Raw genomic sequence first — 20,831 nt, 5'->3', positions numbered from 1 at the left:
ATTCCCTAATTGGAATGCATATATACTACATGACTCGTTGAAATGAGCCACTATTAAATACCTTTCTAGATATTGTAAAAAAAGAAAAAGAAAGAAAAGTAAAGATAAGTAACTATAAATTGGTATGGATTATTAAAAGGTTCTCTCAAATATACATTGGAAGTAACCGTGATAAACTTAATAGTTGTCACTATTATCTTTTGTACGGGACATAAAAGGATATTGTATATATCCCTCGATGACATATGGATATCCCCATTGCTTTATCAAACAATAGTAAAACTGTTTTTTTGTTTCCAATTACGAGTAACCTTAGTTTAAAAATTCTCTGCTTGATAAAAACTTGATATTAATAATTTTCTTTATGTTTTAATATAATTGCTTTCATCAAGCTTTAATCGATTTTTTTATTTTTTTTCCCTAATTTCTTTAGTTCTTTATTTCTTATTTTTCAAAATTAATTCATTTTGGGAGCGAATATGATTTTATGTGACATCTTTGAATCCTAAAATTCCTGGTAAGCCGCCCCCGGGAAACAGGAATAACCTAATTGAATGAACTGATCCATTAAACAAAAATAAAATAGAAAAAACAAACAACATAAATAAATAAATAGTAAATTATAAATATTGTAGTAGCTTAAAGAAGATCCTTGTTCAAGAAACAATCATCAAGTATTTTTTTTCCCGGATACTAGCTTAATATTTATTGAATATTCTTGAATAGAAGAAGAATAGGAAAGCTCATCATTCCGAGTGATTAAGCGCTAAACAAGGTTCAGGAATTAAATAATTGAAGTCATAATAAATGCTAAGGATAACATGCAAAAGACCGTTATTGAAAAGGTCTAAACTAATAATAGAGTTGGGTAAGATAAATCCTAAGACATATTTAGAATTAACTAAAAATAACAAGTTTCTTAATATCTCGACTGTGAAAAATATTTCTTCTGCATCTGATTCAGTCTCGTCCCGTAATAAAAGAAATAAAAACGGCTATGGTAGTTGGAAAAATAATAAAGTAATTTTATTTACAGGTTCTAGTTTGCTATTACTTTCATCCGTTTCCATATTTTACCCAAAATTTAATAGAATATCTTTAGACTCAATTAGCCAATTAAGTTTATATTCCACAAAGAGTCGAACCAATCCGGCTGAACAAAATAAGCAAGATAATAATCAAGATAATAGCATGTATGATAAAAATAGTATTACCTTATTGAACGAAGAAGAAGTTGATAGGATTTTACGTTCTAAAGAACAAAGTTTTTGGGTTAATAGACAAAGTGGTATTATTAGATATGATGTTGCTCAATTACCTTCCAATAATCCGATAGAAGATAATCACGTGGAACAAATCATTACTTTATCCGATAATGATTCTTCTAAGAAATCAAAATCAGGGAAAATAAGCAAGAAATCAGTGGAGAAAGATTTAACATTTTTCGGTATATTTGATGGTCATAGCGGTACATTTACATCTAAAAAATTGAGTGAATCATTAGTTCAGTATGTAGCTAATGAATTAGCTAATAATATTAAAGATGACAATGAGTTAAGTTTAACCTCTGAGAATTTAGATACCTCATTGGTAAAGGGGTTTTTATCATTGGATGATGACATTATTTATTCATCATTTAAGAAGTTACTCAATAATCCAACCAAGGAAAATATGATTAATTCTTTACCTGCTATATCGGGTTCGTGTGCATTATTATCTGTTTTTAATTCTATTGATCAAACTTTGAAAGTAGCAGTTGCAGGTGACTCTAGAGCATTATTAGGTTCTGTTGATCCAACTACTGGTAATTGGACTGTAGACTCATTATCTATTGATCAAACTGGTGATAATCAAGACGAAGTGATGAGAATCAAAGGAGAACACCCCAACGAACCAAATGTCATCCGTAACGGTAGAGTGTTGGGATCTTTACAACCTTCCAGAGCCTTTGGTGATTATCGTTACAAGTTTAAATCTGTAGATAATAAGACTCTTGATGACCTACCGGCACATTTAAAAGTCTATTTCAGATCAGAACCACGTAATTTTTTAACACCACCTTATGTCACTGCCAAACCGGAAATCACCACAACAAATATAAATGAAAATACAAAGTTCATGGTCATTGGATCTGATGGGTTATTCGAATTGTTATCTAATGAAGAAATCGCCGGTCTTGTCATTAGCTGGATGAATGAAAGTGTTCCAGGTTTTAAAAATGAACATAATACTTTATTGAAAAATGGAAAACTTCCAAAAGTGAAAGATATATCCAAACATAAAGAAAGTCAAAGACCTGCATTCAGATATAAGCAAGATAATAGGAGATCCAAACGCTCTACAGAACCAGAATATATATTGAAAGATAAAAATGTCTCTACTCATTTGATTAGAAACGCCCTTAGTGCTGGTGGTAACCCAGATTACGTCTCCACTCTGGTCAGTATTCCTTCCCCCATGAGCAGAAGATACAGAGATGACTTAACAGTTACAGTTGTTTTCTTTGGTGATTCAGTACCTGAAGGTATTAAAACATCTGCCACAGCAGAAACTTTAATTGCCAACACTGATGCCACCACTCCTGCAGATTCCTTAAAGGCCAAGTTATAAGCAACTGATACCCTCATGCTCCTATAGGCCACCACCTTCATTGCCCCTATTTATATTTATATTTACAATTACATATATATACTTCCTTCTTTTATTAGAATTTGTAATTGATATATATCACGTGTATATCACGTTACACGGTTCGATTCGGATTTGAATATTTGCTGGGAAATTTGGTAAAGTTTCTTCGCATCGCTTTGTTTAACGAGCTGGAACCTCCCCTTGTTCAGAAAGTGAATAATGGGTCAGGAAATAAGGTAAACTCAGAAGCCAGACAGAGAGATAGTTGGAATGTGAGAAACAATCATATTACTGATTAATGATGTTGCATTCAATTTGTAGATTCGTATATGGAGAGATGGAAGTTATTGCAGGTTTCATCAACAAAAAAAAATAAGAAGTTTATCGTTCTATTCATAGCACATTAAATACATAGCGTATCTTCTCGTACATAGTACATTTCGTTTATTATTAAAGGTTCGATTAGTTTTAATAATAATATCGACCATCCCTAACGACAATACAGTGTGATCATTAATAACAAGCATAATAGTACTTACACGTCTCTATCAGGTAGGTTGAAATCGATTTATAAATAACAATAATATCATTATTATAAGCATAACAAGATTGAAATATAAAAAAAAATAAAATAAAAATAAAAATAATATAAAGAGTATAGCACAAAAGAATGAATTCAAACGTTACATCGGTTAAATTAGTTCTGTTGGGTGAAGCCGCTGTCGGTAAATCCTCAATCGTATTAAGATTTGTCTCTAATGATTTTTCAGAAAACAAAGAACCCACCATTGGTGCTGCATTTTTAACACAAAGAGTTAATATTGGTAATCATACTATAAAGTTTGAAATCTGGGATACTGCAGGGCAAGAAAGGTTTGCCTCATTGGCTCCTATGTATTATAGAAACGCCCAAGCTGCATTGGTAGTATATGATGTAACTAAGCCACAATCTTTTATAAAAGCTCGCCATTGGGTTAAAGAATTGCAAGAACAAGCAAACAAGGGGATTATAATTGCTTTAGTTGGGAATAAAGCTGATATTATTGAGGATGGAGAAGAAAGAAAAGTAGCTCGTGAAGAAGCTGAAAAGTTGGCAGAAGAAGAAGGATTATTATTTTTCGAAACCAGTGCCAAGACTGGTAATAACGTCAATGAAACTTTCTTGGCCATTGGGGAAAAGATACCTTTGAAAAACTCCAGTTCTGCAAACGATCAACATCATGATACTAATAATAATAACAATCAAAGAATAGACTTGGATAACAATCCTGTAGACGCAGCTTCCAATGCTCCAGGTTGCAGTTGTTAATACTCGCACACAACTACGAATGTGTCTACGTATTGTTGTCGTCACGACAGGGAAATATTTTTTAAATTAATCAAGCATCGATTATCAAGTCTTCATTCTTTAACCCTTTCATTCAAGTTAAACTTCACTATTTCAAGCTCGCCAGAGAACTTCAAATTTAAATTACGTTCCAAAATTGCACAACATATATATACATATATATATAGAGAAAATCGTAACCGCATTGGATTCTAAACAATATCGCCACACAACTTTCCCCACTTTCACACCCAGAATTCTAAACCTCAATTTACAAAATACAGTTTCAAAAAAATATATATATATATATATTTAAAATTTAAATACTATAAAAATTATCAAACAATATTAACTATATACTGCGAAAATATTATTGAATCATATAAACTATATGCTATGGAAATAAAAAAAATAAAAAATATAAAAACAAAAACAAAAACTAAATTTATATTTTTTTATGCCGGTAAAGTATTTATAGTCCCAAGTAACTGTCAAGAAACTGCAATAACTCTATAGTTTATAGTTCTGCATATATATATATTATAAGCTTACGTACTCATTCTATAATATTCTCCTTTGTACCCTAGACGACATTCCCAAGACTTCATAACCCTAAAGAGCCATAACCTCTATTTACTAACGCAATGGTCCCTCGATCTCTTTTTGTCTTGTTCACACTGTTACTATAGTTGGTTGGAATCTGCGAAATCGCTTTGTCTTGTACAAATGAAAATTTCGGTAAATGGTCTGTGTTTGTTTATGGCGAATAGTTTTAGTTCACGATATATATAAAATTAATTTTAGTAATTATAGCCAAAAACTAAAGGTTAAAAAAAAATAGACAAATAAAGTTAAATAAAGCCTGGTATTTCAAAACTTCATTGTTTTTGCAACATCAGAAAGCTAAGCCAAGTGTTATATCCAAGTGACAGATAGGCTCATATTTCTGTATTATTAAATATTTTGTTTCTTTTTTGTTGATTTTTTTTTTAATTACTTTTGCTTCCATTGTACAAGAAATAAGATACGATAGTGGTCGTAAAGATTGAATTGATATTATTGAAATAAGGTAAAGATCTTAATAAAGCAAAACACAACCGTAATCTGTGCTTTTATCCTTTAAAATATTCCATCGCGTAATTTTATTAAAAGATACTCCACAATTAAAACACAAGTTCACACAAACTGGATTAGAAAAGAAGAAGGAATAAAGAAAAAGTTAAAAAAGGAAATAATATAACATTATAAATATGCCTTCTAACTCTAAGAATAAAAAGAGAAAGAGTAAATCTAAGCATAACGCAAAGAAAAATGGCTCAAATGACAGTAGCAGTGCCATGACTCCTCATTTGGCTGCTGCAGAAATATTCGATAACGATACTGATTATCCAACCTCCCGTGTTATTAAAAGAGCACCAAATGGTGATGTGATAGTTGAATCATTACACGTAGAACAACAATCAGGGCATGGTCATCATTCAAGTCTCAATCCACAGGACCTCGCAAATGATAAGGACATAATTAGTGTCTCAAACGATGTTTCCGTTTCTAATGGACGAACTACAAATGGTGGATCAATGGCATTAGAATTAGATTCTCATTGGGAATCTTTAAGTCCAGATGAAAAGAAAAAAATCTTGAGAATAGAAAAAGATGAAATCTTTGATGTTATCAAGAAATATCAAAATAAACATACATGCAATTGTTCAATATGCGGTAGAAGATATTTAGCCATGGATCAAGAGATGGAACGGATTTATAACAATTTATTAGCTTTGCATAAACAAACTGATCCAAATTTGACTCCTGTGAAATTCCATTTATCAATTATTAAGGAATTGCAAAAATCTAAATCTCAAGATATTTCGTTTAATCCAATTAGAAATCCGAATGATTATGAGGAAGATCATGATAATAATAGTATAGAAGATAATTCTAGAGATATAAAACATGATAATAATGGTGATTATAATGGATTACTGCGAATTGGAAATCGACAACATGCGGTTGATTCATTAAGAAAAGAAATTTTACATTTCAAAGAATCTAAACAAAAGCAAGTTCTTCAAAATAACACAAATCAGCATATTAATGGGAATGAATCTATTCATACTAATAACAATTTGGAACAACCTAATAATGTTTCTAAACAAAATGGAGTTTCTAACAATAATAATAATAACAATACAGCAACAACCATAACAACACCTAATGCTACTACTACTGCTTCTACTACTACTACTACAACTAATAACAACAACAACAACAGCAATAATAATAATAATAATAATAATAATAATAATAGTAATAGTAATGGTAATAGCAATGTTAATTCTAATTCTTCAGATCCTTTGACATTAAATAATCTGAATGAGGAGATTAGCCGACAGAAATATTTGGAATTTGCGGAGAATTTTATTTCATCTCATCCAAAGATTGCTGAAGAATATGTATCAAGATTAATGGAATTCCCAGAAATGAGGAATTTGACCGATAATTTAATTAATCATAAGAATAGAAATTTCTTAAACTCATTAGAATCATATCTTCTACAAAATCAAAATTTCGATTCCTTGAATGATTCAATCGATACATTAACGTCAAATAATGATTCATCAACTTCTGCTTTAAACTCTACATTCGAAGCAGACACTGCAAATAAATTAAGAGAAATATTAAACAGTAATAATCCTTTGACTCCAGAACAATACGCTAATCTTTTAAGGCATGTAGCAATTAAAGTGATTGATTCCTATGATACAACTTCTCAGGCATTCAGGAAATTACCTCCATTAGAACATGAATTATTTTCTAGATTTATTTCTGGTGAAAGCAAAGAGATCTTTAGTGATATATTAATGGAAACTTTTAAAAAAAAATTCTCGGACAATTATGAAACTGCTGTAACTGGGATCTCAATTGCTGCTGCTGCTGCTACAGAGAGAAATCATCCAATTATTTCTGAGGATATTGATGAATATGAAGAAGATGATGATAATGATGAAGATGAGGATGATGAGGATGAGAATGAATACGTAGAAGGAATTGAATATCATCATGGTAACGATAATGAAAAGCATATATCACGCAATTTAAAATTATTATCTGAATCAACTAGCCATATCAATGACTCTGGAAATAATTCTGAACAACATACCACTAACTCCAATCGTAATTCAATATCGGAATATAATAAGATTAAAAACCTGAAAAATAACTCCAAGGATAATATTAATGAAGAAGTTGAGAACGACGAAGATTTCCATTCGATGCAACACCATCACAGTCATGATCATGAGCATGAACATAGCGATAGCTTTGAAGATATTGCTGATGAAGATGATGACGATGACGATTTGGAAGATGCAGATGAAATCGATGATGATGAAGATTATGACAGTGGAATCGATGAAACAGAACGTTTGGAAGAAGGCCGTAAATTAATACAAATAGCCATTACAAAATTATTACAAGCAAGAATAATCGAATCATATCATGAGAAAGAAGCTGAAAATAATAGATTAAAACTTCTAGAGGAATTAGAGGCTGAAGATAAAAAGAAAAAAGTTAAAGAAGAAAAAAAGCAAAAGAAGAGAGAAAAGGAAAAAGAAAGGAAAAGGTTACAACAAGTAGCCAAAGAGGAAGAAAAACGTAAGAAAGAAGAGGAGCGTATACGATCCGAACTTGAAGCTCAAGAACGTGAAATGAAAAGGAGAGAAGCACAAAGGAAGAAAGTTGAAGAAAATAAAAAGAAGAAAGATGAAGAAAAGAGAAGAAAGTTAGAAGAGCAACGTCGTAGAGAAGAAGAACAAGAACGTCAAAGAAAATTAAAAGAAGAACAAAAACGTAAAAGAGATGAAGAGAGAAGGCAACGTGAAGAGGAACAAAAGAGAAAGCAAGAAGAAAAATTAAGGAGAAAGCAAGAAGAGGAGAATAAAAGACTACAAAAGGAGAAAGAGGAAAAAGAAAAATTGTTGAAGAAGCAAAAAGAATTGGAGGAGGAGAAATTATTAAAGAAAAAGAAGGAACAAGAAAGATTAGCTAAATTTAAGAAAGATGAAGAGGCTAAGAAGAAAAAACAACAAGCTGAGAAAGAGACTAGTCAGCAACTGAAAAAAGATGAACAGAATTTGAAGAAAAATGATACAAAGCCTCATAATGTGAAGAGCAAAGTTCCATATACTGCTTCTGGATTAGATTCAATGACCAAAAGTATTAATGATGATTTATTTGATATTATTAATTCTGTAACAACTTCAAATGCTGCTGCCTCTAATCAATCTACCTCTAATTTACATAACCTAATGAACTTTAATGAAAAGAAAGAGCTATTATCAATGGCTGAACAACCTAGTATCCCTCATGGTATTAACCCGCAGCCTATGTTAGCCTCAAATAATACTCCATATTCTGCAGATTCTAATAATCAAATTCCATTCGGCTTTTATGACAGTCATTCAAATTTATCATATGATATGTCAATGGCTAATCCTTTAAATACTTCAATACAATCTGCTCCTAGTAACCTTCCCTTGACTAATAGTATATCGAATTCGTGGAGTGGAGTAAATTTAAATCAATTAAATCCAATTACTACTACTACATCATCTCAATTAGGTCAACATAGCTCTCCTCAAACGTCTTCTCAGCCATTTAACGTATCATTTTCTAATGAATTAAGAAAACAGTCTTTTGTTCATGAATTAGATAATTTAACAAATTCATTTAGAGCTTCAAACCTTGGTGATACTATTAATGCTCTTCATCCTACACCGCATATTAATTCTACGCCACTATGGGAAGGTAAAAGAGAAAATATCAGTACACCTAATCCATTAATTGATAATTCTGGATTAGGAATTAATGATAACCCAATTAGTCTAGGCAACTCATTGGGTTTTCAATCAAGACCTAGGGTCTCTACTGCATCTATATGGGATACTACAGTTTCCAATGAACATTCTCTTAATACTGCTGAAAATAACAATATCTCAAATATAAATAGAACAAATAGTGTTGGGAACTTGACTACTTCCACAGGGAATTTTGCACCATCAAATATATGGAATAATTCTTCTAATTTGAGTAGTGTTCCACCAAATAATATGACTACAACTAATTCTACCATGGTTAATAATGGACCATATACCTCAACTGTTTGGGGTAATTCTAATTCATTAGATGGTAGTAACTCTAATCAAATAACCGATCCAGTAGGAGATATAATCTATAGAACTGTTTTACTATTAACTGGCCAAGAAATGCCAGGTGGGTATGTTCCACTTGATAAATTATTTCAAAATTGTTTGCATCTTGGATTAGACTACAATTCTTTTATTATAAAATTGACAAGCGTTTCCCAAAAATATATGTTTGAATTTCTAAGATCTGATACAGGAAATATTACTCGTGTTAGAATTAAAATGCCGGAACAATCTGACTTATCACAACCAAATTCTCAAATACATTCGCAACCGCAATCGCATACTAATTCCCAGAGTATACATCCAGATCAGTCTCAACGTCTTCCTATTAGTTCGTCTACTAACCCAAATATTGCTAATTCATTTTCTGAATTTAAAGATGTATATTTGAATCAAACCCAGCAAGGTCAATCACAAGGGGGAAATAATTCAATCTTCCCAAATGACATATCACCATCAACAAGAGGTGGTAGTATAACGGGATCACAATTTATGGATATTAATCGGTCGGTTAATACCAGTACTGCTCATTCATCTGTGATGGGTAACATTTGGAGTTAATGAATATCATCATATGTAGTGATTTATTTTATTTTAAATTCTTTCCATAAAACTTCTTTCTTGGCAAATATATAATGTTTTATAGTATATATGTAATAATAAATAAAAATTGTTTATTGTTTTTTTAAAAAAGAAAAATATAAATACATATAAATAAATATTTATGCTAATTTTTTTCCTTATTGTTACAATTTTTGACAGATGACGTCATTTCAGTCACCATATTCTTGATGTGGCACTATCATAAATTCGGGATTTAATACTTATCTGGAGTTTCTATTATTAATTTTGAAAAATTCAGAAAATTAAAGTTTAGAAAAGTTATCTAAGGAAAGAAAGAAAGTAAGATTTATAAATAGAACTCAGGGAAGATCAAGTACTAAAAAAGAGATTTTAGAGTTGAAATTTTCTAAAGAAAAATTAAAAAAAAGACGAAAAGATTTTAAGACACAGGCTTGACTACAGTTAGTATATTTTGATCAGATTTGTTTTACCGATAAGTGTTTAATCTCAGGAACAAGAAAAAAATAAGTTATATTATTACCACTTAGATAAGAAAGGTTTTATTTCTTTTAAAGTGTTTTTCGAAAAAAAAAAATAAGGTAAGAAAATAAGGAGAATTAAAAATTTTATGGTAAACGTTTATAGACAAAAAAAGATAATCTAATTCGGGAAAAAAGAATTAAACTAAAGGCAAGTGCAATAGTATGTGGTAGAAAAGATTCAAAATACCATTTGTAAAGCAAAAAATAAATAAAAAAACAGCTTATTAGATAGATAAAACAGAAAAAAGAAAAAATCATTTCTTGAAAGTATAGTTTAATATCTCGAAAGTGTCTTTGGAAATTATAGTTTGTTAACGGTCAAAATATAATTGAATATGTCTCACAATAATATTAATAATTCTGATTCTGATTCAGTGAAACGGAAATTAGTAATAATAGGCGATGGTGCTTGTGGTAAAACATCATTATTACACGTATTTACATTAGGTACATTTCCCGAAAATTATCATCCTACAGTCTTTGAGAATTATGTTACAGATTGTCGAGTTGATGGTATTAAAGTAAGTCTTACTTTATGGGATACAGCAGGACAAGAAGAATATGAACGATTAAGGCCATATTCGTATACGAATGCCGATATTATTTTGATTGGATTCGCGGTTAATGATCAAGAATCTCTAGAGAATGCCAAGGGGAAATGGATCGATGAAGTTCTAAGATATTGTCCTGGTGCTAGAATACTGTTGGTTGGATTAAAGAAGGATTTAAGGAAAGATGTTATGAATAAAGATCAGTTGGTGAAAATAGAAGATGCTCAACAAGTGGCGAAAATAATTGGTGCCAAAAAATATTTGGAGTGTAGTGCATTAACTGGGGAAGGGGTAGATGATGTATTTGAACTAGCTACTAGATCCAGTTTATTGGTGACTGAGGATCCTAGTAGTGTATGTTGTAACGTTGTGTAAGGCAATGTTATATGCATATATACGATTAATAATGAGATAAATGATTCAAACAAATAATGGCATAAGACATTTGCATAAAGATAGACAAGCCTATAGGCATTTTTTGGGGAATGCATGTTGTGGGAGGAAAAAAACATACAAGCATATATATATGTATGTATGTATGTATGTATGTATGAGATTGATCTAAGATGAATCAATATGGTATTTTCGGCTTATATATGTACGTATTAAATAACTTAATTACTAAAACTCTTAATTCTATAATTATCAAATTTTTTTTTGTAGGAAATACATGAAGTGCATTGACTTTCCTAAAAGTATACAGGAAAATATATTCGTATTAGTAAGCAATTAAAAATTAAACATAACTAGCAAGTGGTTGAGTTTTTTATTACGATTGGTTATTTTTGAATAAATCTATATATAAGGTGGTACCTTTAAGAGTTTATTGTCCGTAGTATTCATAATATACATTATACATCAGCCTGTCCATGAAAGAAAGATTGAAAACTTGCAAAAAAAATAAATATATATCTGTATATATATATATATATATATATATGCATGAATATATATGTATAAAGTGTCTGAATGTCTGGCACAAAACATATATTAGACTTCACAATACTATTATATGCAACTTATTAGCGGCAGGTGCACGGATGCCCCTTAACCTGATATGGATATCATCCGGGTAATCCCGGAAAAAACATCATGAAAAAATAAACGACCCCAGAGAGGATTGAACTCTCGATCTTGCGATTAACAGTCGCACGCCTTAACCAGCTTGGCCATGGAGTCTTGTTTTTCTCATTTTTGAGGGGTAAAAGTTTCATACTACCCTGCAAACTTTGGTCGTGTAAAGCCTCACCTCATATCACGTGCAATATGCCTAAAATGGAAATCTTGCTCCTTGTCGCAGAGAATACCTCGTACAAATCAGAAGATTTTTTTGCCGAGCACGCTCAGAAACCGGCGAAGGCCTGTGGAGCCAATCAGTCTCGGCTCTATAGAAATCGACCCCCACGCGGGCAGCGTGGGGGTCGCGTGGGGGTCAGTCATATTGTAATATGAGATGATATCGCCATATATAATAGCCGCAGATAATATTATATCAAAATATATGTAGATATATAGATATATATATATTCCAAGAAAATAATTAAGTTAAGTAATCAATTGTCAACCATCAATTGTCAATCATCAATTGTAAATTATCAATTGTTCATTTAGCAGCAATAGTTATAGTTCTTTAGAAAAAATATCATCTATAATATTAAACCAAATTTTCCGTTCTTTTTTTTGGGTTCAGTTTTTTTTTTTATTTCACATATCTTTTCCTTTAGGTTTCTACTGTCAACATGGGTCATGTTAGTATGGGTGAGGCCATCTTTTCGGCTGTCAAACCGATCTTCAAGATCTATTTGATTATTGGTGTGGGGTTTTTATTAGCTAGAGTAAACATTCTTACTGCGGCCGCCACGAAATCTATTTCGGATATCGTTCTAGTGGTCTTGTTGCCATGTCTTTCTTTCAATAAGATCGTAACGAGTATAGAAGACGACGATATCAAATACGTAGGTATATGTTGTTTATCTTCAGTGATCATCTTCGCTACAGGTTGTTTCTTCGCTTGGGTAGTAAGAAGATTCTTCCCAGTACCTAAAAAATGGTATGGTGGGATATTAGCTGGTGGGATGTTCCCTAATATTAGTGATTTACCAATTGCTTATTTACAAACCATGGATCAAGGGACCATTTTTACCGAAGAACAAGGTGAAAAAGGTGTTTCTTATGTGATTATCTTCTTGGCCATGTTTTTGATTTGTGTGTTCAACTTAGGTGGGTTCCGTTTAATTGAAATGGATTTCGAATACCAAGATGAAGAATCTGCCGTCAGATCAGATGAATCTTCACCTGAACCGATCCAATATTCAGAGTCAGACACAGATGAATCAACTTTGCAATCAAATACTGATCAACCTTTAGTATCTAAATTGGGGAGTATCCATTCCATGGCCACCACTTCAATTTTACACCCTGTCAGTGTTCATACTACTAATGATAATGTGGAGGTTTCTAAAAATATGATGCAATCACCAAGATCATCCTATAGTAATGAATCAATAGATTCTCAACAAATTTCCCATCTATCTACTTTATCATCCACTCCAAGAGATGCTAATCTGTTAATGAATAATACAGTCAATCAATATGAAACCTCTGAAGAAAAAGTCATTGCAAAACCAAACGTAACTGATGATAATACAAAACCAAATAAAGAAGATTTATTTAAATCAAAGACTCAACCAAATTCTTCTTTCAAACAATATTTGAAGCCATTCTCTTCTGCTACTTCAGGAACTGTGAAGAAAGTAGTTTCTGCATACTCTACTGGTTCTATATATAACAAGTACCATCCACATGATCATTTAGATCCTCTACACAGGTCTGCAACCAGTAAATCTTCCCATAGGAGACCACTATCGAGATCTCGTTCTCATGGTCGTCATCATCATCATCGTCCTGTGGCTCAGGCTCATGAATTGGTTCAAATCTATTCCCATGTCAATCAATACGGTGAAGAGATCACACCATTGTATTCACAGCCTTTATTACCCACTGATTCTACTTCAGATTCAGATTCTTGTTCTTCTGGCTCTGAATCCGATTCCAATTTAGATTTCCATTCTCGTCATACTACCTCTACAACATCTCATAATTCATTATCAAGGCATAGTACAAACGCCACTAGTAAAAGAGTAGATTCGGGTATAGTTTCCACTCATGGAACAACTTCTCCTGTGCAGAAATATAGAAGAAATGAATTGACAAGAATTATCACTTCAGATGCTACAGTTTCTAAAAAAGATATAGAAGCTTCAGGTAATAGTTCCTTACCTGGAATGCTTAAAAAAATTAACCTCATGAAGATGATCATTTTCTTTTTGAAGAATTGTTTACGTCCTGTCTCCTTGGCAGTCATTCTCGGTTTAATTATTTGTTTTATTCCTTGGGTTAAAGGTATCTTTGTTAAAGCAGGTGCTCCACATGTTCATGAAGCTCCTGATGGACAACCTGTTCTTTCATTCATAATGGATTTCACTTCTTATGTCGGAGCAGCTTCAGTTCCATTCGGTCTATTACTATTGGGTGCAACTTTAGGTAGATTAAAGATTACAAAATTATATCCGGGTTTTTGGAAATCAGCTGTAATTTTAGTTGTATTAAGACAATGTGTGATGCCAATCTTTGGTGTTCTTTGGTGTGATAGATTGGTAAAAGCTGGTTGGGTCAATTGGGAAAAGGATGGGATGTTATTATTCGTCATTGTTATCAATTGGGGGTTACCAACGATGACAACTTTAATTTATTTCACTGCAAGTTATACTCCAATAGATTGTGAGGATCCAGTCCAAATGGAATGTGTCTCTTTCTTTTTAATGTTGCAATATCCTCTTTTAGTCGTCAGTTTACCATTCTTGGTAACTTATTTCTTAAAAGTTCAAATGAACTTATAATTTGACAAAAAAAAGTATCTTATATTATATTACTACTCATATTTTTTCCCCAGTATTCTTTTTTTTTTTGCATGTTCAAACCAACTTTAATTTCATTCAATTCAGTTCAGTCCAGTTCAGTTCAATTCAATTCAATTCAATTCAAATTCAAATTCAATAGTATTTTTATATTCTTTTTATTTTCCCCTTTTACGACGATCTTTTTTGTTTGCAAGCAGGTGTTTTAATTCACTATTTATAGATTCTTGACTAACTAATGAATTCATGATACCCAATTATTAAATTTTGCTTTTATAGTAGTTTATATATAATTTGTATTATACTTCACATATAAAATCCTTCACGCTTTTATTTTTATTATTGTTTTGATTTTTTTTTTAATTTTAAAAAGAAATATAAAATATATTATACAAAAATACAAAACTATATTACACTATTTTACAAACAAAGGCTTATTATTTATCAAGCCATTACTGGAATCATCTTTTCTTGTAATTCAACAGTACCATCGGAATTACCGAAATATGCTTTCATAGCATTATCAATAAATAACCCAGTCTCAACAACACCAATTAATGATTTAATTTCAGAGTGTAATTGTTTAGGATTATTAATGATTCCATTGAAATTAACATCAATAATAAAATTGTTATTGTCGGTAACAATTGGACCAGCTTTGAAACTACCACCTTGTCTAATATTAACATTCTTAGCGTTCAATTTATTCAGTAAATCATTCTTAACCCGAACATAGGCTGATGGCACAACTTCAATAGGAATCCCATTTGTCCAATTAGTACAAAGGTTTTTTGGTGACTTCTTTCTATGGTCAGCAACAACTATAAATTTCTTGGCACTAGTGCTAATCAATTTTTCTTGGAAAAGGCATGCACCACCACCTTTAATTAATTGTAAATTTTCATCAACTTCATCTGCTCCATCAAAAGCAATATCAATATCTGGATATTGTTCCACAACACCAAAATTTAATCCATTATCTAAAATTAATCGTTTAGATTGAAACCCAGTAGAAATACAAATGAACTTGGAAACATATTTAGAATAATTTTCATCTTTTAAGTATTGACCAATTCTTTCAGCAACATAAACAACTGTGCTACCACTACCAATACCAATTACTTTGTGATTAAAAAAATCAAGATTTTCATCAACAGCTCTATAAGCAGCTGATCTCTTAGCTTCTTCTAATGGGTTTGGTAATGTTGGTAAAGCATCAATCTTTAATGGTGGTAATTGAATTGGTGACATCGTTATATTACTAAATATTCGATATTATTTGCTTGATTTGATGGGAATCAATGAACAGCTGAAGAAGGGACTAGTTAACAATATGAGATATTGTTGGTCATCCTATTTAGAAATAAATAATAAGCAAGAATATCATGAAATAAAAGATCCACTTTAGAAGTTAATATATAAAACTTCATCTCTTGTATTTTCCAAAGTTCACAAATAAAAAGGAACCTATTCCATAAAATATTAGAAGCGTGGCTGTAACTACTATAATTAAATACACTCTGATGAAATCAATAAGATAAAACAAGATTTTCATTCTCTTTATATCCTTTTTTTTTCTTTAATATGTTAAGGAGTTTAGGCTCATCGCAATAAAAAAAAATTTTCCTGTGATGAGCTGAACATTTCGGAGTAGGTCAAAATTCATTAGCTGAAAGAATTTTTTACTCACAGAGCATAATATACAGTTTAGTTTTACTAAAGAAGTAATAGTGGAGAAGATCTAATTGAATAAACTTGGGGCTACCAATTTCACAAGTTTTCTCTGAATTAAGCTTCGTACACAATTATGTCTGGAGAGTACTTCAGTGTCTCAGGTTTTGTCTAATATCTTACTCTTCAATGCATTTTGCGTTTCTAAATGGCAAAAAGCTCGAGAGATAGAGAGAGAGAAGCTCTGGAGCAATAAAGTAATGATTCTACGAACCTTTCTTTGCCTGTTCTATTCAAGTATATATTTTTAAAACTAGGAAGGATGAATATTTTTTATTTTATATATTGAAACATTGTGTGCGGAACTTTCTTTGAGAACATTTATTTTCGGAACTACTAATTGGGATTTAGAAAATGAAAAATAATCTCAAATTCTTGAATTTAATCATAGCCGTCGGATATAATAACAACCGTTGGATATAAATATGGGTTACCGCATTTGAAAAAACTTTGGGAAAATTTTAGATGAAAAAATACTAGGGTTCATTAATGTCTAAAGTTTATATAAATATTGAACTATACTAAATTACTGAAACTAATTTAGAAAACTAGCATATTTGCATGGATTTGTGGGTCAAGGTTAAGGCATCTCCCAATAGAAATTTTATGCGTTGATAAATATCATATAAATTGCTCATAAATATACAAGTGAATATTACATACTCTTGATATAAAAAAAATAACTTGATGATAAATTAAAGTTAAATCGTAACCATATAGTATTATATTAGGCCGTAGTTCACAAGTGTATAGATTAAACACGTCTTTGTCTCATTCTTGCTAATTGTCTACCTTGATGAGTAGCAACCGCTAGTTGAGCCATGTTTGGATTACCATTATTCATGCTACCCATATTATTCATCATACCATTCATATTATTGTTCACTCCATTCATGTTATTCATCCCATTGTTCATTCCATTCATATTGTTAATACCATTATTCATGCTGCCCATGCCACCCATACCATTCATATTCAAAGTATTATTGTTATTGCCAAACACATTGGCAGGAGATGGTAATGAATTTGCAGTAGATCCAAATACATTGGCTGGGTTGGTTTGCGAGTTGTTACTATTACCCCCTCCAAATATAGCAGATGGGTTATTAGCACTTGAGTTACCAGCAAAATTGAGGTTCATCGATGTTGATGGTTGGAAAGAAGTTACTGGCTGAGAATTGTTCATCAATGAAGTATTGTTATTATTATTGTTGTTGTTGTTATTATTCCCAAATATATTGGCGGGATTAGTTGCAGGCTGATTGGTATTATTATTACCGCCAAAATTAAAAGTACTTGGAGGAACACTGTTCTTATTAAAGTTAAAGTTACTGTTAGTGCCTCCAGTGAAGGTTGATCCAAATACTGAATTGTTATTGTTTGGTTGCTGGCCAGTAGTAGTATTTAAACTCGTACTAGAATTATTTAGAATGTTATTGATAGGTTGTAGGTTAGTAGATTCTGGCTTTCTAATAAAAGAAAATCCTACCTTATTATTGTTTGAATTGGTATTGGAAAATGCAGAGGTTGATGCATTGGTACTGCTGATTGTGGATGTCGAATTAGTGGCAGCTAATGGGATGGAAGTTGCAGGTGCAGCAAAATTAAAAGCAGGTTTAGTGGACGTAGCGTTATTATTTAATAACGGGTTATTTGGTGGTGCAGTATTAGATCCAGCACCAAATAAGGAAGTTGAGCTCGAAGAATTAATTTTATTTGGCTCAGTATTCGATGATCCTGTTCCTAATGAAAATTTAAAGCCTTCTGTATTAGTACTCGTAGTATTTGTATCAGGCTTCAAGAAACTGAATGAAGGCTTTTGTTTTAATGATTCTGATGTGCTATCATTTGGCTTTGTTCCAGTTATATTTAAATTGAAGCTTGGGACTGATTTCTTCTCCTTATTTTTATTTATATTTGATTCTAAAGATACATTAGAATTTGCTAAATTCTGAAGCGAATTAGTAGAAGAAACATTAGTTGAATTCGTTAAATTGGTAGAGAATGTGTTAGTCTTATTTTGATTAGAACTAAATGAAAATGGTAAGGTGTTAGTGTTAGATTTTTTATCACTATTAATATCATTTGAGGGTCCTAAAGAGACGCCCAGTTCCGCAGCAGAATTTTCAGTATTATTTTTTTTACTGAAATCGAAAGCTGGCATCTGTGGTGCACTATCTTTTTTAGTACCAAATGAAAAAGCTGGGGTTGGTTCAACTCTACTGGAGCTTCCTTTCTCATCTGTAGATTTTGTAGCGCCAAATGAAAAACTAGGTTTAGATGTTGTAGATTTTTCGTCTGTTGTTTTAGCTTTAGATCCACCAAAAGAAAATAATGGTTTAGAGCTTTTGGTATCTTCGGATTTTGAAGAATTTAATCCAAATGGCAAAGATGTTGTTTCTTGTGTAGTATCTTCCTTTTTTTCTGCGGTAGTATCAAATGAAAATGATGGTTTGGTGGAAGTATTATCACTTTTATTGCTAATATCGAAGGAGAATGATTGTTTTTTGTTAGTTGTGCTTTTATCATCTTTTTCTTTGTTGTGAGAAGAACCGAAATTAAATGATAGTTTTGGAGTCGCAATAGAAGTAGATTCTTTATTAGTTTTCGTATCAAAGGTAAAAGAAGTTTTCTGAGGTGTCTGAACGGAATCATCATTCGATGGAGTAGCATTCTTCGTTAAACCAAAACTGAAAGAAGGCTTTGATTCTTTTGGTAATTTATTGGTGATATCACTTGATGTATTATTATCTTTAGAAGTGGATGTTGTTAATTTGAACATTGGGGTTTTACTTTCTAATTTATTTGTCATTGATGAAGTTAATGAAGATGTTACTGAAGATGAATCAGAAGGGGCGCTGGAAAATAAGCGTTTCCTTTTCCTCCCAGTATCTTCTTCTTCTTCTTTCTCCAAATCTTCACGCAAAACTTTTTGTTTAGTTTGCTCTTGTAGATTAGAAGATGGTAAATTTTTCTTATTAGTACTAAAACTGTTCGTTAAAGTGGTCTTTTGTAATGGAGAACTGGCATTTTTAGATGGAGTGTCATTATTTTTAAGGAAATCAAATCCAATTGTAGGTTGAATATTAACTTTTAGTTGAGTATCAGTCTTCAATTTTGAAGCACTATTAATACTAAATAAGGAGGATTTTTCTTGAGGCACCTCATTTGAAGTTGATGATACGGGTGTTGTCGTAGTTGTTGGAGTTGATGATTTGATAAGTGGAATACCGTTTTTCAGTAAAGTTTTATTGTCAGTTGATAACGGAATAGAGTTAGTATCTTTCAAAATAGGCCCATCTGATGATTTAATGGTGTCTTTAGATAATATATTATTTGTCTTTACGGATTTCAAATTGTTTCCATCGACAAATTTTATAGATGCTGGTGGATTAGATATCTCTGATTTACTCTGTTCTTCCAATTCAGATATATTATATTGGAAATCACCGGACCATCTGATACTCTTTTGTTTGTTACTTATTAGTTTAGTATTATCAGTTTTTTTCTTATCTTGGCCATTTAAGCCATTTGGTTGTTGAAGAGAAATGAGAGAAATTTTTTTTTCACGATTTAAAAAATTTTGAGCTTCAACTATATTTTTTGTATCAGTAGGATCAATTGATGTCAAATTATTCAAGATTTGTTGGTTTTCCATTGAACGAAGCATTTGTTTTACTCGTAGCAATTTTAATCTTTGAACAGGTAAAATTGGTAGTAATGGAGGTCTGTTAGGATTTAATTTTAGATTTTCTTTTGTAATATTATTAATTTTATTTAAACTTGAATTGTTTGAAGTAGCTTTATATAAAATAATTGGATCGTTATTGTTCAAATTATTACTTAATTTTATTCTCTTGTTACGTCTATCATTATTATCATTTGGGTAGTTTAAAGAATCATCTTGATTAGATATCACTGGATTAGTTTGATCATCATTAATTGATCTTTTATTGAAAGTTTGGTCCTTATCCAAAATATTTTTTGATTTTGGGATCTTAAAAAAGTCTGCCAGAGTAGATGAGAAGGATCTCTTATTTGAAGGGCGTCTATTATTATTAACCATTGTCATTTTTCATATATTTATAGCAAATTCTATAAGTGTTATATGTATAGTACAGATATATTGTTATACAATTAATTGGTCTTATTGATTAATTATTATTATTGCTCAAATGAGATGAATTTTTCTATTTTTTTTTTTTTCAAAATTTTTATTAGTGATAAGAAGCGAAGCTGTCCGTGACATTAAATATAGTAAAACTTGGAGAAGATTAAAAAAATGACGCAAATTAAAATTGGAATTATACCAAAGGCAGATCTTATCAGGTAATTTAAATCTTTATTTAACTTTTATTGAAAGA

At 31.2% G+C, this 20,831-nt stretch overlaps 7 protein-coding genes and 1 non-coding gene across 8 annotated transcripts; 5 read left to right on the top strand and 3 right to left on the bottom strand.

Moving 5' to 3' along the window:
* Positions 1–807: 807 nt before the first annotated feature.
* PTC5 (type 2C protein phosphatase PTC5) lies at positions 808–2,610 on the top strand (the record flags this gene model as incomplete). Its single annotated transcript, XM_004178498.1, has 1 exon — positions 808–2,610. The coding sequence occupies one exon, from the start codon at positions 808–810 to the stop codon at positions 2,608–2,610; it is 1,803 nt and encodes a 600-aa protein (XP_004178546.1).
* A 691-nt stretch (positions 2,611–3,301) lies between these two features.
* Positions 3,302–3,940, top strand: VPS21 (Rab family GTPase VPS21; the record flags this gene model as incomplete). The annotated part of the gene is made up of 1 exon (XM_004178497.1): positions 3,302–3,940. One exon carries the CDS (start codon positions 3,302–3,304, stop codon positions 3,938–3,940), a length of 639 nt encoding a protein of 212 aa, XP_004178545.1.
* Positions 3,941–5,208: 1,268 nt separating this feature from the next.
* Positions 5,209–9,723, top strand: NST1 (Nst1p; the record flags this gene model as incomplete). The annotated part of the gene is made up of 1 exon (XM_004178496.1): positions 5,209–9,723. The coding sequence occupies one exon, from the start codon at positions 5,209–5,211 to the stop codon at positions 9,721–9,723; it is 4,515 nt and encodes a 1,504-aa protein (XP_004178544.1).
* Positions 9,724–10,603: 880 nt separating this feature from the next.
* RHO2 (Rho family GTPase RHO2) lies at positions 10,604–11,194 on the top strand (the record flags this gene model as incomplete). Its single annotated transcript, XM_004178495.1, has 1 exon — positions 10,604–11,194. The coding sequence occupies one exon, from the start codon at positions 10,604–10,606 to the stop codon at positions 11,192–11,194; it is 591 nt and encodes a 196-aa protein (XP_004178543.1).
* Positions 11,195–11,924: 730 nt separating this feature from the next.
* On the bottom strand, positions 11,925–11,998 carry TBLA0Btrna7N. The gene has a single exon. It is a non-coding gene; the product is annotated as a tRNA-Asn (tRNA).
* Positions 11,999–12,558: 560 nt separating this feature from the next.
* On the top strand, positions 12,559–14,718 carry TBLA0B01790 (AEC family transporter; the record flags this gene model as incomplete). The annotated part of the gene is made up of 1 exon (XM_004178494.1): positions 12,559–14,718. The coding sequence occupies one exon, from the start codon at positions 12,559–12,561 to the stop codon at positions 14,716–14,718; it is 2,160 nt and encodes a 719-aa protein (XP_004178542.1).
* A 462-nt stretch (positions 14,719–15,180) lies between these two features.
* TBLA0B01785 (ribose-5-phosphate isomerase A) lies at positions 15,181–15,987 on the bottom strand (the record flags this gene model as incomplete). The annotated part of the gene is made up of 1 exon (XM_004178493.1): positions 15,181–15,987. One exon carries the CDS (start codon positions 15,985–15,987, stop codon positions 15,181–15,183), a length of 807 nt encoding a protein of 268 aa, XP_004178541.1.
* A 1,234-nt stretch (positions 15,988–17,221) lies between these two features.
* NUP1 (FG-nucleoporin NUP1) lies at positions 17,222–20,533 on the bottom strand (the record flags this gene model as incomplete). The annotated part of the gene is made up of 1 exon (XM_004178492.1): positions 17,222–20,533. The coding sequence occupies one exon, from the start codon at positions 20,531–20,533 to the stop codon at positions 17,222–17,224; it is 3,312 nt and encodes a 1,103-aa protein (XP_004178540.1).
* Positions 20,534–20,831: the final 298 nt, after the last annotated feature.

The sequence above is a fragment of the Henningerozyma blattae genome, chromosome 2, assembly GCF_000315915.1.
Source record: "Henningerozyma blattae CBS 6284 chromosome 2, complete genome".
Taxonomy (NCBI): Eukaryota; Fungi; Ascomycota; class Saccharomycetes; order Saccharomycetales; family Saccharomycetaceae; genus Henningerozyma; species Henningerozyma blattae.
This window is presented reverse-complemented; position numbering and strand designations above follow the sequence as displayed.